Here is a 19,308-nt window from a genome sequence, read left to right on the forward strand (position 1 = left end):
TTTTGCAGTAAATGCTGTCATCAGGTACGCACACTACTGTTCAAAATAGTTTTTTTTATTTTTAGTTTTTGAGAGAAATCTCTTATGCTCTCAAAGGTTATATTTTGATAAATTTTTTTTAATGTTTTTTTTTTTTCCCCCTGTGATTGCAAAGCTGAATTTTCAGCATCATTACTCCAGTCTGATTACTGTTACACAATCGTTCAGAAATCATTCTAACATGCTGATTTGGTGCTCAAGAAACATTTATTATTATTGTAAATGTTTATAAAAAAAGGTTTTTTTTTTTTTTGTTTGTTTGTTTTTTTAGGATTTATTAATGGATATGAAGTTCCAAAGAACATTTAAAATAGAAATCTTTTGTAACATTGTAAATGTGTTTACTCTCACTTTTTATCAATTTACTTGGTGAATAAAATTGTTTATTTCTTTCATCGACAACAGCAAAAAAAATCATACTGAAATTTGAATGGGAGTATATGGTCAGAGTACATACAATATAGTACGGTCTCTGAAATTTTGGCGTCTGAAAATAAATGCCGATCTTATCAGTATAAGGCACTCTTTGTTTGGTTGTTTGGTGTTTTTTTCACCTGAAGTTTGAAGGTCTGTTCACCATTAGTAGAATTAAGAAAGCTTTCATTCTTATACCTGTGTATTAGTGGCTTTTGTTGCAGAAAACTCTAAATCTTTCTTACAGTGAGTTAGTCACTCACTTTCACTCTTCTTTTTTTCTCAGGCTGGTCCCATAGCTGTGGAGCCATGTTCTGGGAATTGTGCTGCTGTGCAAACATTGCTGATGAGTCTTCCACGGGCATCTTCTGCAGTGCCTCCCCCCGGCCAGTGCGGTGAGAATTCAAGATTCAACATTCATTTAACATCTTAGCTTCGGCTGTAGATGAAGTTGACAAATCTTCCACATGCAACTTTAACATGCAGTTGTGTACTCATTAATAATTTAGATTTGGTAGTTTTATTTACATATTTTTCACTAAAGCAAAAATCTCTAAACCAGTATAAAAAAAAATCACATGTGCATTAGCACGGTAATCAAACCCTGGCAGAGGAATGTGGGCGGAGTTTCAGCTTAACATGCAGTTATGTACTTGTTAATAATTTTGATTTGATACGTTTATTTACATATTTATATACTTATTTTTTGTTAAAGTAAAAATCTTTGAAGCACATTTAAAAGAAAATGACATTTGCATTGGCCGGGAATCGAACCCGGGCCTTACACGTGGCAGGCCTACCACTGAACCGCCAATGCAGATGAATGAGGAATGTGGGCAGAGTTTCAGCTTTAAAGGAACCTTTAAAATTAATATATACACCAATCAGGCATAACATTATGACCACCTTCCTAATGTTGTGTTGTACCCACTTAATAATACGATATATCACGATAATGAATATGCACGATATTGTTATTGCGGGCACTTCAAAATACCGTGAATAATTATTTATTACGAATTATTCTAATTTTTATAATGCATTTTAAGAATACTTTCCCCATTAAGAGTATAAAATGCACAAATAATAAAATGCACTGCTGTAAGCTGCGTCAAAGAGACACGCATGTAAACAAGCCCAACGTGCATGAGAAGCACATGGCAGAAGGGGTGAAGGAGACGCGCTGAATGAAAGTGCAGGTTCACTCTCTGACAGCAGAGGGCGCTGATGGAACTGCAGAAATGCTGTGGTTACCCCGGAAACACTGTAAACAAAGCGACTGTGCTACTGAACAGTTTTTCAAATGCTTCAAACAGCCATTCAGTTTTTTGTATTCGCAATGTTGTTCATCATAGCACCAAATACTTAATAGGCTATTTATTTTCAAACTTAAACATTTTTATATTTTAATCTGGACTATATTGACAGAAAACGTGATTCATTAGACCAGGCCACCTTCTTCCATTGCTCTCTGTTGGCGCTTTCGGCAGTGGACAGGGGTCAGCATGGGCACCCTGACTGGTCTGTGGCTATGCAGCCCCATACGCAACAAACTGTGATGCACTGTGTATTCTGACACCTTTATATCAGAACCAGCATTAACTTCTTGAGCAATTTGAGCTACAGTAACTCGTCTGTTGGATCTGACCACACAGGCCAGCCGTCGCACCCCACGTGCATCAATGAGCCTTGGCCGCCCATGACCCTGTCGCCGGTTCACCACTGTTCCTTCCTTGGACCACTTTTGATAGATACTGACCACTGCAGACCGGGAACACCCCACAAGAGCTGCAGTTTTGGAGATGCTCTGACCCAGTTGTCTAGCCATCACAATTTGGTCCTGGTCAAACTCGCTGAAATCCTTACGCTTGCCCATTTTTCCTGCTTCTAACACATCAACTTTGAGGACAAAATGTTCACTTGCTGCCTAATATATCCCACCCATGAAGAGATAATCAGTGTTATTCACTTCACCTGTCAGTGGTCGTAATGTTATGCCTGGTCTGTGTACTTTTTAGTTTAAAAAAAGTAAATAAAAGAAAATAATAGTAATAAAAGAAATCACTAATTGTAAGATGCTCTGAGCAGCCAGATGGTGTAATTATGACATTTACCAGCAGGGACTAATGAGGTGAACCAGCCAAACACTGACCCTTTAGATTCTGGCTGTGTACATCTCATATTTTTTCTCCTCCTGGCCTTTCTCTTTTTCATTCTCATTTAATCAGCCAAACACTGACCCTTTGGATTCTGGCTGTCTACATCTCAAATTTTTCTCCTCCTGTCCTTTCTCTTGTTCATTGTCATTAATTGATTTTTTTTTTTTTTGTATCTGTTCTCATACCCAGTTTCTTTGTCTCTGTGGTGTGGTTGTGTTCATCATGTAACCGTGATGAATGAGCTGCTGTAAATGGTACTGCAGCAGGAAGTAGCGGTTCAGAGACATAACACTTGCAGCACTCTGCAAGCCAGCAACATCTTCTGACTGCAATATGACACTGACACCGACACCACTGCACCTCATTGAAAGACAGAAAAAAGAAAGATAAAGAATGGGAGGGGTGGGAAAAAAGGAGAAAGAGAGGAATAAAGGATTAAAGATGAGGTGAAAACAAGAGATAAAATGCATGTTGGGAGTCCAATAGTGCTGACTGATCAGAGGAATAAATCTGACAGGGATAATGTTATCCCCGAGGAAAATCAAATCCAAATACTCCAACACACTCAGTAAATGTACGCCTTTATCCCTTAAGCCAGCCCCCTTATTCCAGCACAGTAACTCACGCTTAGTCTGTGAGGGCCTAATACCTGCTATTTGATTTAATGAACACTGGCACATGTGAATCTGTAGGCTCCTGTGCTGCTGCTTGTGATAAAGACTGAAAAGGCGTATTTGGCCTCAAGGCACATGACAGGTTTTTGGAGATGGTTTTGGTGAGATGCTAGATGCCTTTGTATTTCACAGACACATATAGCAAGAGTGAATCATAAAATATGCAACAGCATTTCACCTTGAATTACACTAAAATTTAAACTGATTCGGCCTGCAGCGTGTGGTAATGCCACTCGTAGATAATGGAGGACATGTAAACAAGCCTTAGATCAAAAGAGTGTTTATGTTCAATATTTTATCAGTGTTAAGGCAGAATTGTGGTTGCCTGAAGGTCTACTGATGTATTATTTTCTTAAAGAGGAAGTGTGTTATTGCTGCACCACTAGCGGCACCCAACTGAATTGGAAAAATAATAATGATTGATGAAAACAATGATTGAAAAAGTTTCAAACATTCCCATCTGTGTGGACTGGGTGGATGCAGCCCAAATCTAGTAACCATGCACGTCATATGTACCTGAAATTTGTTGCACTAATTGGGGGTCTAAGAGGTGGCAACACTCAAAGTTGGCCCACTGCATTCATGAACTACTCAAAGAAGATGGAAAACGGCCATAAAAACATCAGAACATCAAGATGAATTGACAACAATGTGTATGTGAGGAGGAAGGTACCTATGTACTCAAACTTCAGTTTGAATGGCAGGTGAAAAAAAAAAGCGTAGGCTTCAGATAGCAATTCCCTTTGGCACTGCTAGTGGTGCAAAAATTATATACTCCTCCTTTAACGTAAAAAAGAAGGGCTGTCTTGTCAGCGCAAAGTGAGGAGATCATACAAAGAAATTATGAACACATGCAAAAATGAAAGAACCAACAAAATACTATAACAGATTATGTTGTAGTCAGTGAATGCTTTTTCTTGTGAACTTTTTGTTTCTATGCAGTTTTTTTTTTTTTTTTTTGCATATTTAAATTAAACCTATAGCTGTAGTTTACCCCTTTCTTGCTAAATAATTTTGTCAGATAAATAACTTAACCAAGTGTTTTGTTCTTCCCTGATATGTCATATTTAAAAATATAAAATATTTTCCTCATATTTTTAGTGTGTGTGTGTGTGTGTGTGTGTGTGTGTGTGTGTGTGTGTGTGTGTGTGTGTGTACTGGCAATCCAATGCTTCTCAAGTGTGATATTTCTTAAAAGTTGCAGATGAAGGGTGAAGTAAGGAGAGATGTCAATACAGAAGGCATTTGGTGTGAATAGTTGTCTTACTTTATTCTTTTGCTTTTATCTGAAAAGCACTGAAGGAGAGGACAGGGTAGGGTCATGATAGATCAAATCTGAACTGTGGAATGCACAAAAAAAAAAAAAAAAAAAACTCTGAAGAACAGTCCATATACAAAAAAGCCAGCCTGACTGTTTTTGGTGTGTGTGTGTGTATATATAATATATAATATATATATATATATATATATATATATATATATATTACACACAGTATCTCATAGAAGTGAGTAGAAGTGAGTACACCCCTCACATTTTTGTAAATATTTTATTATATCTTTTCATGTGACAACACTGAAGAAATTACACTTTGCTACAATGTAAAGTAGTGAGTGTACAGCTTGTATAACAGTGTAAATTTTCTTTCCCCTCAAAATAACTCAACACACAGCCATTAATGTCTAAACCGCTGGCCACAAAAGTGAGTACACCCCTAAGTGAAAATGTCCAAATTGGGCCCAATTAGCCATTTTCTCTCCCCAGTGTCATGTGACTCGTTAGTGTTACAAGGTCTTGTGTGTGAATGGGGAGCAGGTGTGTTAAATTTGGTGTTATCGCTCTTACTCTCTCATACTGGTCACTGGAAGTTCAACATGACACCTCATGGCAAAGAACTCTCTGAGGATCTGAAAAAAAGAATTGTTGCTCTACATAAAGATGGCATAGGCTATAAGAAGATTGCCAAGACCCTGAAACTGAGCTGCAGCACGGTGGCCAAGACCAATACAGCGGTTTAACAGGACAGGTTCCACTCAGAACAGGCCTCGCCATGGTCGACCAAAGAAGCTGAGTGCACGTGCTCAGCGTCATATCCACAGGTTGTGTTTTGGAAATAGACTTATGAGTGCTGCCAGCATTGCTGCAGAGGTTGAAGGGGAAGGGGGTCAGCCTGTCAGTGCTCAGACCATACGCCAAACTGGTCAAACTGGTCTGCATGGCTGTCGTCCCAGAAGGAAGCCTCTTCTAAAGATGATGCACAAGAAAGCCCGCAAACAGTTTGCTGAAGACAAGCAGACTAAGGACATGGATTACTGGAACCATGTCCTGTGGTCTGATGAGACTAAGATAAACTTATTTGGTTCCGATGGTGTCAAGCGTGCCACTATAGGGAAATAACGAGAACAATGTTGAAGTGCAGTAAACTGTAAAACTGTTTGCGCTACAAACCACGTGTTTATAATTAAGAGAATACATTAAAATAATATGGTAAGAAATACCAGTTTGCTATATCAAGCAGCATAATGAGCTATTTTGTACAGCTAAAAATAACTGAAAGCGAATGACACCGGAAGACAGACACATTAAATTTACAAATGGCCGCGCCCACTCTTACCTGAAAAATACGGTGGATATTTTAAGTTTGCTGAACCTGCTTTTGGTTGCTTGTCTTCTTTCTCTTATTAATGATTCTGATGGCATTATGTCAGGTTTTTAGGATTCTAAATGTGTGCGTTCGTGTGCATTTGTGTGTGTGTACGTGTGTGCGCGTGCGTGTGTTTTAAAATCTGTGACACTATATAGAGAAAAGACACACTATAAAGAGTCCAATTTTTTTTCCTCTTTCGTCTCCATCTCCCTCAACAAGGGCAATATCTCAGACAGCAGGTCTGCATAAAGCATCAAAGAGAATAGCCAAAAACTCTAACACAAAGTCTACTTGTGTGGTTAATATAACAGATGGTTGCATGGAGGTCATATTGCTTTTGAGCTGTGGAGTGATATTTCTTTTCTTCCATCATTTGCACTGTCAGCGTCTCCTTACAGGTCGCTTTGGGTCTTTCATTCACCTATTAATGCAAACTCAATTCAAAATTACGGATTAAAATCAAAATAAAAACCCTATTCAGGATTTTATCCTGCAGGATTTGATTGAGTTTGCTGAAACAATACCTAAATAGCTATTTGGCTGGTCACCATTATCTATACTACCATTTAAAAGTTTGGGGGAGGAGAAAGATTTTATTGTTATTATTTATTTAAAGACACTATTCAGCAAGGATGAATTAAATCGATCAAAAGTGACAGTACACACATCTATAACGTTACAAAAGATTTCTATTTCAAATAAATGCTGTTATTTTGTAACTTTCTATCAAAGAATCCTGAAAAAAGTGACATGGTTTTCACAAATAATATTACGCAGAACAACTGTTTTCAATATTGATAAGAAATGTTTCTTGAGCACCGAGCATCTGTTTTTACTATATGTTTGATCAAATAAATGCAGCTGCTATGTTTTGATTAAAGATATCGAAGACCATTTTTGCTTTTATTTGGAATAACATGGACCAATGAATTGTTCAAAATCAAAATTGATTCAGTTGATAAAGTGAAAAGATTATGTACAATCTACCTGTAACTTCTGTTTCTATATATAACCGAACGCTCATGAGCACACACACATACACACTTACATAGGTGAATGTAGCAAGTCTCACACTGAGAGTCAGGTGGAAACAGCAGAGCAGAACATCTGTTTGTAAGATAACAGATTGTTTCTCCTGCCAGTACAACCTCAGCTCTCAGACATCATATCAGCAGAGCACTTGCAAAACACAATCCCAGTTTTCATCCATCTCATCTACTTATTCAGATGAAGAGGTTCACTGCCAGTGACTGGGATATTCAAGGAGGATGTAAAGTGAACAGGTAGAAGAAATAAACACTGAAAGTCATTCCAGTCCCTCCGCATTTCATTTTTACAGCTAACATTTCTGTCAAACATAGATCTCCTATGGAACTAAGCCACATCAGAGCACAATAAATATGGGATAATGCCCAGTCATCTGGTCATTATGGCAAAATAAACCCCAACAGGGTGATCAAGACTCTGATGTGAAACCCCCTGAAGGGGTTTATTTTGTGATAATGACCGGCTGACTATACATTATTGCATTTCAATGACTACTTATCAAATAAATACATGTACCTTCAATATTTATTAGAGTAGAAATTATGTAAGAAAGCAGCATGAATAGCACAGGCACATAGAAAAACTTTATCCGTTCTATTTTTTGCCCACTGTTGGCAGGCCATTCAAATGCTTTTTCTTTGAAAAAAAGTTTTAGATTGCTGAGTTTCAGTTGACAAAAATGTCATTAGTGAATATTTTTTGGTTAATTGTACTACCTTTGACCCTTGACGACCATGACATTGGCTGATGGTGTTATAGAGTATCCTCCCAGTATGTTTTTTCTGTGTTTACGAGAAAACCTGCAATGTCTCTATATTGCCTGTTTACCCTTTTAAAATGTCCATTTAGTGCGTTTAAAGCACAGTCAGCACCGTGGGGAAGTCACATGGGGAGTGAATGAGAGTGCAGTCTTTTGATAGTTTTATAAGTGAGCAACAAAGCCAAATTGATTTTATTCTGACCTGCTTTATCTGCAGCTCCAATCTGTTGTGGCAGACTGACTTATTTATAACCCTTTCAGGCAAGTGCATTTTTGAGTACTTTTAAAAAATAGTCCTCCTGGTGTAATCATAATGCTTATCATTTTTGTAAAATATTACAGGTTGTATAGGCTCCTGTGCAGCACATTCAATTACTATTGCTAGCTTGAGATTATCGTTCAAAAAAGTAACTATTTTTAGATATGCTATTACCCATTTTCACCATTGAGAATAAGACATCTTTCTTCAGCACCAAATCAGAATATGCGTAATTGACGAATAAGGTTTTTAAAAGTGTAAAAAGACATAATGGAGATATAATTAATTTTGAAGTTTTATTAAGTGTTAACAATGAGATTATGTGGTTTTTATAATCAATTAACACTGCTTTTGTCATGTTTTACAAGATGGACAAATTTGTCACCAAAAAAGTCATTCGGTTTAACCAAAATTTCGGTTTTACCGAATGATACTTTTGGTTATATCGAATGACGATATTTTCAAAAAATGCTAACAGGCTGACATCTAGCTAGCTAGCTTGCTAACAAAAGGACAATCAAACATTTTATATTTAGTACAAGTTTTTAAAATATTACAACATTTCCATGTTTTATAGCGGTTGTACCGAATGACCTGATGTTTCGTGACATGCGTATAAGCAAGTCAAACCTTGAATTTTTCAAATAGTTAAAAGAGAGTTAGTTAATTTGCTTCACAACCATGTGGTCCTTTGCAGGTGTATGAATGATGTCACATCCTGTCACATGATACTGACCACATGACTTGATCCAAAATGGTCCCTTTATATTGGCTACTCCAAATGATATCAGTGAAATTCATTTTTCCAGACATTCTTTCTTATAACAAAGCAACAACTTCTACACATAATTTTAATACCATTTTGCACTATGTTGATATATGATGTTATAACATCATGTGAGAATAAAAAAATATATACATTTATTACATTTTAAGATATTTTATTCACAAGTGAAGTGGCTGTATTGGCCTTTGGACGATTAAACCGAATGACCATTTGACACTTCAAAATCTTTAAAATACCTTTATATGTAGTAAAATATAATTAAAAACTTTTGGATTCAATAAAAGAGATCTAGTCTACCTTACAGACTTTGGATGTCATATCTTCGTTTTTTTATTATTATTAAGGCCTTTGGACAAAAAAAACTAACTAAATTTTGGGGTGAACTATCCCTTTAATAGGCACTATAAAAACATAATGAACACCTTAGTATGCCTTCCAGCCAATCAGAATCAAGCATTCATCAGTGCCGCAGTATAAACACATGTAAATATACTTGCAGGACTAACCAATACAGTCTATTTTCCAGGAAGCCTCTTTCTGAGAAAATTTATAAGCACACGTGCACTGTATTTGTTCTGCTGCCGCTGTAAACATGTTATTAGCAATTATGTATTGTAATTAGTGGCATGACAGGTGTTTGGCTGCGCACGTTTGAGTGCTCAAAAATTGCTCTCAAGGTTACATTGCATACAAGTACACACTCCCATTTTTCTCTCTTGCTTTTTTCCAGCATGTTGTTTATGGGATGTAAAGTGGCTAATTGTGCAGCTTGTTAGCAAGGGCATGTAGGCGCAGACCTGTCTAATCTATTTGTTCGTTGTGTTCTCATGCTTTTGTGTTGGGAAGAACACTATTGACCTTATCATGACAGGTAACTAGGCTGTGGTCAATGTGGCCAGTCAGCAGCCGTCAGTGATAGCAGCATAAAGAGGAGGGTGGGCATTATTGACCCTGAGGAGGGCAGTGGCACTTGCTTTCATGGACAGGGCTGAATTAGCTCTGCAAAACCACCAGTTCTGATTTGTCACACTGTTTTATTTATGGTCACTGTCCTTTTTAGGAGGCAACACAGTAATTTATGCCCCACTTGCCAAAATGGGACAGGTAAGGGGTTATCCTAACTAGTCTTCTAACTGCTCAATTCATGCTCTATTGTTTTCACTCAATGAACCTTTCACACATCTGTCATGAATGAGACTTAATCTTTATTGTTCTTTTATAGTTATTCTTTTGTTTGTGTTCAGCCATTATAGCCTATTCTGGCATTATGGCTTGCCCATCAACACCACATTCATCCCGCTTTACATTAATCCACCTATTATCTGAAGTCTTTTTAGCAAAAAAACAAACAAAAAAGCATATTCTTGGGACCTTATGTGAAATAGATCATGAAATAGAATATAGCTCCTGGCACGACAGGTGTATTTGAGCCACAATTAGCATCAAGCTACGTAATACAATTTAAAAGATTAATATTACACTTGAACTCAAAACTAACTTTAAACAACCAGCAAGTGTTTGTATTTACTTCCTATCGTGATCTAATGTGGATTTTAGTCACATAATAATGTTGACATGTTATATTTAGCATTTTATATGCAGCTAATCGTTACACATGCTTAGCATGTATACTGTAAATATCATTCATAAGAAAATACATCAAATTGCATGAAAATCACACACAAACCATGTACCATCGTAATCGTGCATTTATTAGCTTCTTGTTTCTTGTGTATAAACGTTTGTTTGGCTATGTTTATCACGAAGATCAGAATGAGGAAATGTACAGAACAGCGTGACCAGAAGGGGCAGGGAATATGGTCGTTAAGTCTGATGTCACGCGGCAGCGCTTCCGGGTCCAAACGCTCTATCTCACACCACAAGAAAACAACAAATGGTGCTAATATACGCACATGATGTGGTGTAATACTATCAAAAAAATTATAACCTTTATCTCCATACCAAAATCCCAGATGGCCAGACAGTGATTCATCTTTTATAAACCGTTAAAATATTCATGTCTGTGACGCTGTGAGCATGAAGACTGTTGTGTAGACTAAGTATTTTAAATGTTTAACTTTTTAAAATATTAAACGTTTAATTTGAATAAATAGCGCTCATAAACGGCCGTCGTAATGGCAATCTCAAGTGAAACGAGTCGAGGCTTGGACCCAGAAACGGCGTTCCTTACGTCACGACTTGAGAGCTCTGAGATCATAAGTGACGCACATCAGGAAGAAACAGACATAGAGTGCGCTCTGAACGCTCTTTCAGCTCTTCAGATCGCATAAAGATTGCATAATTCAATGAGAATTTAATAGAAATGGTATTCTGTATGACAAAGTATTTTGCAAACCTCATAATAAATCAATATTTCTCCAAATATGCACACTTTTGGACTAAGAGCCCTGACAGATGCTGTTCAGTGAAGCTATGTGAACACAAATAAACCGGAGCAAACGTGAGAAAATTCTTATACCTGTTGATATTCTATTCAAAATATAAAAAATTACAGATTGATCATTTTGCACTACTGACATAAATTAAGAAATTAATGTCACTGCAACCCAGTTTTTTCATAAATCATTGTACATTTAACAGGTTTTTTTTACTGTCAAATTACATGAAATGTTAGGTTGTAGTAATGGAAGTTACTGTTAACGAATGAACAGGTTTTACTGTAGCATTTTTACTGTCTTTTACAGTGTAAAGTTGAAGTAACATAGTTAAGGCTGGAATTCACTGACTGTATGACTTTTGCCCAGTTTTGCAGTCTGAACAAGATGACTTCACTTGCTGAAAGATCCAGTCTGCAGATTTTGGGCAGTCAGAGCTGACAGATTTCAAAAGAAATCGCATGGCCACAGATTTTTTCAGCTTCAAACTATGAATCCATCCAGTTGGAGTATATCAAACATTTGATATTTTGAGCTGTTCTTAGAACACATATTGTGGTGTATAATTTGTGTTTTTTTTTTTTATTGTCTTCCCACCCAAGATTTTGCAACTCAGAAAACAACACTAATAACAACAGCATTCAGCTCCTGTACATAAATGTTTGTTTTAATCTGTCACATGTTTACCAAGCAACAAGGCCCTTGACAACTGTATGATGCCTGGTGTTATTTCACACATAAATCTATGGTAGGACTTAAAAAGATTTGAAATATTGCACAACATTTGTATGGACTACTGTTAAGTTTTTATGTTTTTTTTTTTGTTTGTTTTTTTTGGCCTTTGAGGAGCTTGAAAGCCCTTGATCACTATGATCTATCATATGGAAAAATACTATATAACTATATATTTTTTTTGTTCTACAGGGGGAAAAAAGGTTTGAAACAAAGTAAGAGTGAATAAATAATGATATAACTGTCATTTTTGAGTGAACTATCCATTTAATTGCTGTGGGCCTCATAGCGGATGGATTTAAACCTCTTTGATCAGCAGAAAACTGAAAGGCGAGATCTGAAGGTCTGCTAATGTGGAAAGTGATATCAGCTATACGCAAGTTTTATCATAAAAAATGAGCAGTGAATATAATTATAAAATATGCCACATATAGCGCCATCATTTCAGCTAAAGAATAAAGATAAAACATTATTATATCCCCTTTTCTTCACTTCTAAACCCCATTAGCATTGTTAGCCGCTGTCATCTGTGCTGTCAGGCTTGTGTTATACAATAAACACCAAGTGAGTTCATTATCCTACCTTTAATCACACGGGTAACATTGAAGTTAAATGATGTTGTTGACCCCCACCACACCAGATCTCACGTCCTGACAATGGCCTGCGAATGACAGGTGAAGCCATTATGACTCAAGGAAATAGAAAGTCAGGTTGAGAGTGTATTCCCTCTCAGAATAACCTTGGCGTCACACTGAGGCTGGAGTGTGGCTGATTGCTTGCGGAAAACACTCATCAGTTGGAAGAGTGACCTTGGTGTGGCATAATGACACTTTGTGAAGAGGCAGGTGGTGCGAAGAGGACTCGCTGCAGACAGCTGCTCGCTTGACTCCCACCGAGACATTCTTCCGATTATCTCTGGAACTTGTCTCACACGCATCGCTCACGCGAGCCGTGGCGGAAAGGCATTTAAGGTTCACGTGGACGAGACAACAGGCGTTTCCAATAATACAGTAGCTGTAAAGTGTTCATTTACAGTGATGCATGCCTCAGGTCAGCGGAGTCTTTCTGATTACCTTTAATGGAGTTCTCGGATTCGCACATCCTGTCTCAAAGTGCAGAATTCATCGGGGTTAATCATGCAAGCAGTTCACCTGCCAAAGATCACAATAATGAGTTTGATTTTCCATTAGCTGAGAGCACTTTAGCCTTCTCTTCATGTGCACCTGATTTGATTCAGCCTTGCAATTAATTCACTTGAGACGGGCATCTCTCCTTAGCAGAAAACATTTTGCTCTTCAGAAGATGTTGTCCTTTTGGTATGTACTGTACAGCGTGTGCTGTAAATAAATGCAGTTCAATTAAATACTGGGTCAAGAAGGTGAATTTGAACTTTGATATTTTGAAAAGGTAATTGCAAGAAATCATGCTTTAGTGGATTAGGAGTTTCATTGTTGCTCCATCCATACAAATAAATTTGTTTCTTTGACTGATTCAATCAAATGAACGAACAATGTATTCTTTGTTTTATTCGTTTTATTTCATTCATTTATTGTTCATTCTATTTTTTTGTTTGTTTTGTTTAATAAATACTAAATAATCAATAACAGACTTGCAAGGTGTAAAACATCAACATGAATTGCTGTCCAAATTAAAAAATCTGCGAGGTATATGACTCGTCCATAGACAGTAATATAATAACCACTGTCAAAGTCCAGAAAGGTACTAAAGACGTCATTAAAACAGTCGACGTGACTACAGTGGTTCAACCTTAATTTTATGAAGTGACGAGAATACTTTTTGCGCACAAAAACAAAGCAAAAATAACAACTTTATTCAACAATCTCTTCTCTTCCCTGTCGTTATCTTTACGCAGGTGACGCTTTTTTTTTTTTTGCGCACAAAAATATTCTTGTTGCTTCATAAAATTAAGGTTGAACCACTGCAGTCACGTCGACAGTTTTAACAATGTCTTTAGTACCTTTCTGGACCTTGAAAGTGATGATTATATATTGCTGTCTATGGACGAGTTATATACCTCTCGGATTTCATCAAAAATATCTTAATTTGTGTTTCAAAGATGAAGGAAGGTCTTATAGGTGTGGAACGACATGAGGGTGAGTAAATATTAACAGAATTGTCATTTTTGGGTGAACTAACCCTTTAAATCTATGACATGTAAAGATGAAACACCTCTGCTGCAATGCTATTAATCTTAAGATTACAAACATACATATTTTTAAATAAATCAGGATTATTCAGAAAAGATTTTTAAAATAAAACTAACTTTGTCAAGTTTTCTATCAACTTTTTGTTATGAAGATTACATTGACTTTATTTTTTTGCAACTTTTCAGATTCATTTTATTTCTTGATTTGCCATTGTCCCAGACAGACTTTCAATCTTAAACTACAAAAATATATGAAAAAAATAAAAACACACTAAAAAAAAAAAAAAACAATCTGAAAAGAGTGAATAAACAAACCATTTCTGTATTGTGTGGAAAAAAAATTACGACTGTCCCTCAGTTCTCATTTCTGACGCAACCAACAGTTCTGCAACTAATAAAGTTTTATCAAAAGTTAGTTGAAATGAACCTGAAGAACATGTTTAAGATGAAATATGAGCAAAAAAATCTGATTTTAAAGAATTTTTTGTGTTGTGTATCATTTCCAACCAAGCTGTAATTTTGTCAAATTATGCACAATATATCTCTATATATATATATATATATATATATATATATATACACACACATACATTATTAATTTGTGTGTATTTATGATACATGTAAATGCAAACATAAAATGCTATGAAAATTAGGACTAAGACAAAGGAGTCATTTTATTCCAAAAAGTCATTTCCATAACTGTCATTTCAACCACAGAATGAGTGGAAATGAGGAGAGCTTATTTTCTAAAATTCTAAAATTCCTCATGTCCAAAAGTGCCTAAAAAAAAAAAAAATTGAACAAATAATGACCTGACCTCTGCAGTGATGCAGCTTTAACTGCTGTGATATTGACAGACACTGAGGTCTGATGAGGTTTGTTTAGTAAGTGTCAGTATGCTCTTATCAGGATGCTGCTCCTCACCTGCTGCACTCCTCTTCTTTGAAGCTCACTTCTTGTTCTTTCTCTCTTCTCCTCCTTCTCCCCACAGGCATTACCATAGCCAGTGCTCTTATTGATACATCTCAGCAGAGGGCCGGCGACTTCAAAGACAAGGGCTTGAGTCTAAAAAGCCGCAAACAGCAGCACACGGTGCACCAGGGAACCTGCGTTTGAACCAGCCAACTGACCTCACAGGAACGGCCGAGGCGCACTGATTCTGATCTTTTTTTCTCCTCTCTCTCTTTCTCTCTCGGACTCTACCACTAGAAGTAGATGGTGTTGATGAGAGGGGAACTCTTGAAGTGTAAATGACAAAGGAGGGTCGAGACATTAGTAGTCCGTGTGTGGCTCCTCCTGAATTCCACGCTCCATAGTGGAGCTCGTATTCCCTCAGTATTGATTGAACCTCTGTAGAGGACATCTGCATTTTGATTGCGCTCACTGGGTTTCTGTTTTTCAACAGCTGTTTCTCAAAAGAGGAGGGAGTGTGTAGATGAAATTCACTCAGACCCAAAATAGTGACAGGTTACAGGCCAGAATTAATCATCTGATCACATACGTAGAGGCATTCAGAATAAACCTGGCTTTCAGGGTTTTGTCCCGTCATTTATTGAAATGTCTGTTGATGACTCTTTGATACAGTAATTATTGTTAACCGAGGAATGTATTTGGTACATATGGTGCTTTGTAATAGTCTGGGTGTGTGGAAAGGCAGAACCTGATTTCACCAAATGCAACGTGTTCCTGGATCAGCATTTCAATCAGATTTGAAGGACAAGTTTAAAGTTTATGTCAAGTTTAGGCTTACAACGAGGATTAGGTGCTTCTACATCAGTGTTATTCACCTATCATTTCCCTCTGATTTTAGGGTAAGTTATGGGTAGGGTTAGGTTTTGGGGTGGGGATATGGTTAGCATTCAATTTTCAAATGTTGTTCCAGGATCAACAAATTATGTTCACCCAGGAACGCTTCTAACTCGGCAAAATCAGGAAGTGCGTGTGGAGAGTTTAATTGTAGAGATTAGATTGGGGATTTGTCTTGCAGAACTGGCCATACACTTAAATTCAACAACTGAAAAGCCCACATGAGTTTAAAACTGGAGTTTTGAGGCTTTTAGTCCATGTCTTTTAGCTGTGAGCTTGTCTGTAAGCTAGTATGCTACTGTATATGCTAGATAAAATTCACTTTTAGCCGACATACGTGGTTTGGGGTCAGTAAGCTTTGTTTTATGAAATTAATACTTTTATTCAGCAAGGATGCATTAAATTGATCAAACATGACAGTAAAGACATTTATAATGTTGCTATTTCAAATAAATGCTGTTATTTTGAACTTTCTATTCAAGAATCCTGAAAAAAGAGTATCATAGTTTGCACTAACTATTAAGCAAGGACAGCCATTTTCAACATTGATAATAAGAAATGTTTCTTGAGCACTGATTTGGCATATTAGAATGATTTCTAAAGAATCATGTGACACTGAAGACAGGAGTAATGATGCTGAAAATTCAGCTTTGTCATCACAGGAATAAATTACTATTAATTTTAAATATATTAAAATAGAAAACAGTCATTTTAAATTGTAATAATATTTCACAATATTACCATTTTTACTGTATTTTTGATCAAATAAATGCAGCCTTAGTGAGTATAAGAGACTTTTTTTCTAAAGTCTTACCAACTTTTGAAAGCTAGTGTACACATTTAAATTGTAGTCTTTTTCTTTCTGAGAAAACAAAGTAAAATTTGGCCAATCAACCTTTCTAAAAGGAAAATGATTCTCATGCTCAAACACACAGAATGTTTTGATAGCACTACAGAGAGAATATTTACACCTTTTATGGGTAACCTACAAATAGCTTAGTTGTAGTTGTGTGTGCATAAGAGAAAAGAAAGTGTTTTATTCATCAGTTCCACAGGGTTTTTTCAGCACCATATGATTGCAGACTACCTAATGGTACTGTAGTTCTGTCCAGTTAGTAGCCATAAAATAGTGCTGCATTTATCAGACAGAGTGGTTGTATTGAAACATCTTATGATCAACAGATGTGTGCCAGCAGAGAGTTAACAAGGTAACAAGCCACAACTGAAGTGGACTTAAAATATTATTAGGTTCTGTGGCCAAAATCATTGGTTTCTATGTCCGGTGTTCATAGAGTCGTCAGACTAAAATTTAATTAGCACATACAGTATGTCCATTTCCTAACTCAGTATTGTTCAACATGTAAATATTTTGCCTGTATTTGTAACACTAATTGTGTATTATTGGCATAATGTTTTGAGTTGTTTGTCTCAGATAGTCAAGACATGTAAAAACTGTATAATTTCATGTCTTATGAAAATGGATTAATAGTTTGTTAAACTAAAATAGGCCCCAAAACATTCTCACATAAAATTTTGTTGAACTTCTCCATTATATTTTCACAACCAAAATGTGTTGCACTTAAATCCTTCATTGAATCCTTTATCATTTTTGTTTTGTTGTCTGAAAATGTCTTTAACAAAACCAGCCTAAATTTAAAGGGCTAGTGAAAATTGTGAAAATTCTGTCATAATTTACTCACCCTCATGTTGTTCCAAACCTGTATGCCATTCTTGTCATTCAATGTCATTCTCATTGACTTCCATTAGTAGGCTATATACAAAAAAAACACTGAGACATTTTTCAAAATATTGTGTTTTGTGTTGTTGACAGAATTTCAACTTTTGGGAAGAACATTAACTTGGGTACCTCGTATTCTTCTGTCCAAAGAGACCCACTGATCAATTTTTGGGTTTTCATTGTGATGTTGATTCAAATTCAAACGCGTGTATTTAAATGACTCCCGTTCGACATAAATCGAACAAATGTATCACTCATTGGGCTCTTTTGCACTGTTACACAGTTCATACAGGTGCAATGATACTGCATTGCAGAAACAATATCATTGTGTTGTCTCTCTTGTCTCAAAGGCATTTGTTTTTGTTTATTTATTCTCATTTGCATACTTGAGTCATAACCTTTGTAAACTGTATAAATGTTGATGAGTTTTCTGGTCTGGTACAGCGTTATGTAATAATTTACCTTATACATAATCAAGTTTGAACAAATGAAGAGCAGCCAAAGAAAGTTCATGTTTATGCAGAAATAAACATTTTGATAAATCTCTTGTATGCTTTAGTTTTCTTTTTGAAACTGCTCTCTGTTAGAGTCAAGTAACTTTTATGCTGCATCAGAAGTGAAGATTTGTGTCGTGAGATGCAGTGATTGACTAGCTGGGTCTTACAGGACAAACCATGTGGGTTGAATGGCTTGTAGACTGTTGGCAGCATTTTACCAAGAATAAGATACAAAGTAAGGGCTGAAACTTTTTTTTTTTTTTTTAAGATTATATACATTTTGTTGTGTTTAAAGTTACCTACTTTCATGCTCAGTTTGTCTACTGATTAATCATCTATTAAATCTGTTTATAACCATTTATTCATTTGAAATATGCTACCAAACCCACATGAGATTGGAAAGCTGTTCAAATATCATCTACACATACTGCACTGGTTGATATATTGATTTTTCATTAAAAAAGAAGAAGAAGAAGAAAATCACATATGTTTGTAATTAAGTGCTGTTGCCACAGGTGTTAAATGGAACAGAGTATTTAGATTCATACAAGACAGATTTAACTTTTTCAGTGAGTTTGCAGTACGATTATAGACAGCTGTTTAAATGTTCTAATTGCCAATGCTGTTATTGGATCGTTATCTGGATAAATCCCAGCAAGTTAAACATCAAAGAAAACCTTCCATTTTGAAAACAAGAGATAAGCTACTGAATTGTGGTTTATTTACTTATATATATTTAAAAAATGTCTGTGTTAACACTGTCATTATTTAGACATATGTATAAAAGTGACACAAATTGCACCCTTTTGTAAAATATCATGGTTGGTTTTGTCTCGCATGACCGTGGCATCATGAACTCATCATTATCAACCCTCCTCCGCCCATTGTGTTTGAATTGCAGTGGTCAGAACGCTTCTCATCTAGAGACTGATGTCTAGACCGACCTTAATCTTTACACCATTATGTTCCACATATATCTGGTAATTGTTGTCGTCTGATGGTGAATGATCAATCACGGTGCAGTTAGACTACAAAGCCCGCAGTTGTTTTAGGGTCACATGTACCCACGTTGTGAGAAGAATGACTCTCCTGTTGGTCCAGCCGTTCACAGCAGCCCACATCAGTGCTGACAAAGGCACTGCTCTCTGTTCACCAGGCCTCAACCACAATGTGCCATTATGGTAAATG

General features: G+C 36.4%; 1 protein-coding gene across 6 annotated transcripts in view; it reads left to right on the forward strand.

Annotated features, from left to right (window-relative positions):
- atrnl1a (attractin-like 1a) overlaps positions 1-18,174 on the forward strand; it is a 243,238-nt gene extending 225,064 nt beyond the window's left edge. For 4 of the 6 annotated variants that reach the window (XM_051916269.1, XM_051916266.1, XM_051916265.1 and 1 more), the window contains 2 exons: positions 740-848; positions 2,109-8,497. In XM_051916269.1, the coding sequence (XP_051772229.1) occupies positions 740-848; positions 2,109-2,344 (345 nt within the window). In that variant the 3' untranslated portion in view covers positions 2,345-8,497. Of the gene's footprint in view, positions 1-739; positions 849-2,108; positions 8,498-11,549; positions 13,539-15,070 lie in introns of those variants that run through there. The other 2 variants (XM_051916270.1, XM_051916271.1) reach the window with 2 other exon arrangements.
- Positions 18,175-19,308: the final 1,134 nt, after the last annotated feature.

The sequence above is a fragment of the Ctenopharyngodon idella genome, chromosome 13 (genome assembly GCF_019924925.1).
Source record: "Ctenopharyngodon idella isolate HZGC_01 chromosome 13, HZGC01, whole genome shotgun sequence".
Lineage (NCBI taxonomy): Eukaryota > Metazoa > Chordata > Actinopteri > Cypriniformes > Xenocyprididae > Ctenopharyngodon > Ctenopharyngodon idella.